Raw genomic sequence first — 3,140 nt, forward strand, 5'->3', positions numbered from 1 at the left:
TCATGGTTTGATTTGATGGGATAACTAATTTGTTAACTTCGAAACTATTAACCTAAGATTCTTAAATCTAAGTTAACAATAGCATAATCTCTTGACTCTTACAAGATAATCTCAATCTATATGTACTTTCGATATTGAACTAAATTGAAGTGTTATAATAATTATTAAAGTAAGTAAAAAATATAAAATTATTAGCGTTATTATATAAAAACAAGAGATGAAGCTCATCAAAAAGTTGTATATATGGTTATTTTGAGAGCTAAATCACTCCCTAAACTTACAAGCATCAACTTTCATCAACAAAATTTTTTGCATTGTTCTTTTATGTCAAGTGCCAAATTTTGTTCATGACAAGTCTTCCTCTTCCTACCGATCGCCAAGCGTGCGACATGGATGGAGGACCGCACTCTTGCAATAAGTCATCTACAACAAGCTATAATAAGTCTGATCGAAACGAACTCCTCGATCCTCTCCCCGCCACTCTTTCCCGACGAAGAAGTCTGCGTTGCTCTTTCTTCTTTGACCCTCCCTCGCCATTCTATAAGGCATCGGGCAGCGAGGAAGGGAGGCAGGAAGGAAGGAGTCTGATCCACGAGGTCTCTGCGGTCTGTCGCGGCCATGTCTACCTCACGAGATTTTGGGTCGGCGTCGGAGCCCGGGAGTGACGAAAGGCGGCAGAAGAAACAGAACCGCTTCGTGATGGTTGGCTTAACAGCCTCCGTCATGCTGATCCTTGCCGTGGTCGGAGTCGCCACCGTTCAGTACAACTCCGAGGCGGACGAGTCGAGCACCAGCCCTTCTGACGGCGGCTTGGAGTCGACGTCGCATTTCCGTACCACGTCCACCATTGAGGTGATCTGTTCACCGACCGACTACAAGAGCTCCTGCGAGTCGAGCCTGAGTAAGTACGTCAACGATAGCTCGAAGCCCAAGGACCTGGTGAGGGCTGCCGTCTTAGCCGTCGTCGACGGGGTCGCCAAGGCCTTCAACCGCTCCGACTCGATCAAGTCCGACGACCCCGAGGTGAAGGCCGCCATTGCGGACTGCAAGGAGATGCACCAGTATGCCGTCGATGAGCTTACGAAAACGCTGAGTCACATCGACGAGCACCACCTGAAGCAGCTCCCGAAGCAAATCCCTGAGCTGAAGAACTGGCTGAGCGCCGTGGTCGCCTACCAGCAGACGTGCATCGACGGCTTCCCCGAAGGGAAGCTCAAGTCCAAGATGCAGGCCGCGATGAAGTCCGCCAAGGAAATCACGAGCAATGCTTTGGCCATCGTGGGGAAGATATCCTCCTTCCTCACTCTCATTCAGGTCGCCGGCTTCAGCCGTCGTCTCCTCGAAGAAGAGCCCGCGGAGCCGGAATGGTACGTGGACGGCAATCCTTCATGGGTGTCCCACGGCGACCGGAGGCTCCTCCAGACTCCTGCCACGCCTGAATTAACGCCCAATGTTACGGTCGCCAAGGATGGAAGCGGAGACTTCACCACCATATCGGGGGCACTCGCTAAGGCACCAAAGAAATTACTTAACGGAAGGTACGTCGTGATCAACCTCGGCAGAGTAATGCTACAATCATGGCTTACACCTCCATCTATATACGGACTAAACACACATGTACATTCTGTGAAGGTATGTGATCTATGTAAAGGAGGGAGTGTACGAGGAGACAGTGGCGGTGGACAAGAATACGTGGAACATCACCATGTATGGTGATGGTGAACAGAAGACGATTGTTACAGGGAGCAAGAACTTTATTGATGGCGTGAAGACCTATCACACCGCCACCTTTGGTAAGTAGAACGACAACACGTTTGCCGGGAACGGGGAATGGGATGCAGAGGAATTGAGCTGGTTGGTATTGGCTTGTTGGTAGCTGCGATCGGAGATGGGTTCATGGCGGTGGACATGGCATTCCTGAACACGGCGGGGGCCAACAAACACCAGGCGGTGGCGCTCCGGGTGCAGGCCGACCGCGCCATCTTCCTCCGGTGCCGCATGGAGGCGTACCAGGACACCCTGTACGCCCACAGCCACCGTCAGTTCTACCGCGACTGCCTCATCAGCGGCACCATCGACTTCATCTTCGGCGACGCCTCCGCCGTCTTCCAGCACTGCACTCTGACCGTGCGCCGACCCCTCAACAACCAGCAGAACATCGTGCTCGCCCAGGGCCGCAGCGTCCTCCAAGAGTCCACCGGATTCGTCATCCAAAACTGCCGCATCGTCGCCATCCCCGCCCTCGCAGATGCCAAACCCAAGTTACGCAGCTACCTCGGCCGCCCGTGGCAGGAGTTCTCCAACACCATCATCATGGAGTCGGAGATCGGCGACTTCATAGAGCCAGAAGGGTACACGCCATGGGAGGGAAGCTTCGCGCTCGACACCTTGTCCTACGCCGAGTTCAACAACAAGGGCCCCGGCGCCGACACCTCGAAGCGGGTGCACTGGGCCGGCTTCAAGGTCATCAGCCAGGAGGAGGCCAGCGCTTACACCGCTTCACCGTTCATACAGGGAGACGATTGGATCTCAAAGATGGGCGCACCTGTTAGCTTGGGTCTCTACAACGAGTAATCCACAGCAAGCGAAGCTATCTAATCTATCCCTATCCTTCTCTCTATTAAGTGATATCCATTTGAGAGGAACTGCGTGATCGGATATGAAGAAAAGCCCTCACAATATGATATCTACGACAAATTTCAATGAGTTGGGAGATCAAATCGAGCCGTGTTATGTGCTTTGATTGCTTTCCATCTACGTACAATTGATATCAGCATGCCAGTAACTCCGGTGTCGTTACCGACACGGGCAAACTGCCCTTCGAATTGTGTGACTATCATGAGCACGGGCGGTGAGCGGACCCGGAACTGATCCGAAAAATTCCCGGTGTACTTACCAGCCAACGACAAAAAGACCACGCTTCTCCGGCGAGCGGATCCTGGCGAAAGGTTTGCGCACGAATCCCAAAGCACCACCCTGCGTCGTCCTCGTTCTTCCCATCCACTTCGTCGCCGCCGCCGGCGATGATCGAGGGGGCACCAAATCGACGACGACCGCCCCCTGCTCTCATACGGAGTCTTGCGGTGGCGGTGGGAGCTTCGCGGCGGGTCGGCGTCAACGCCGGTCAACGTGTGGAGAAT

General features: G+C 53.3%; 1 protein-coding gene across 1 annotated transcript; it reads left to right on the forward strand.

Annotated features, from left to right (window-relative positions):
- The first annotated feature begins 556 nt into the window (after positions 1-556).
- On the forward strand, positions 557-2,707 carry LOC103995466 (pectinesterase-like). The gene is made up of 3 exons (XM_009416062.3): positions 557-1,538; positions 1,633-1,793; positions 1,877-2,707. The coding sequence occupies exons 1-3, from the start codon at positions 619-621 to the stop codon at positions 2,572-2,574; spliced, it is 1,779 nt and encodes a 592-aa protein (XP_009414337.2). The 5' UTR covers positions 557-618; the 3' UTR covers positions 2,575-2,707.
- The last annotated feature ends 433 nt before the right edge of the window (positions 2,708-3,140 follow it).

The sequence above is a fragment of the Musa acuminata genome, chromosome BXJ1-8, assembly GCF_036884655.1.
Source record: "Musa acuminata AAA Group cultivar baxijiao chromosome BXJ1-8, Cavendish_Baxijiao_AAA, whole genome shotgun sequence".
Taxonomy (NCBI): Eukaryota; Viridiplantae; Streptophyta; class Magnoliopsida; order Zingiberales; family Musaceae; genus Musa; species Musa acuminata.

Excerpts from the sequence above, each read along its gene's own strand:
- LOC103995466 (XM_009416062.3), top strand. The coding sequence starts at position 619 with ATGTCTACCTCACGAGATTTTGGGTCGGCGTCGGAGCCCGGGAGTGAC. Across the intron at positions 1,539-1,632 it reads AAGAAATTACTTAACGGAAG|GTATGTGATCTATGTAAAGG; the intron begins GTACGTCGTGAT and ends CATTCTGTGAAG. Across the intron at positions 1,794-1,876 it reads CTATCACACCGCCACCTTTG|CTGCGATCGGAGATGGGTTC; the intron begins GTAAGTAGAACG and ends GCTTGTTGGTAG.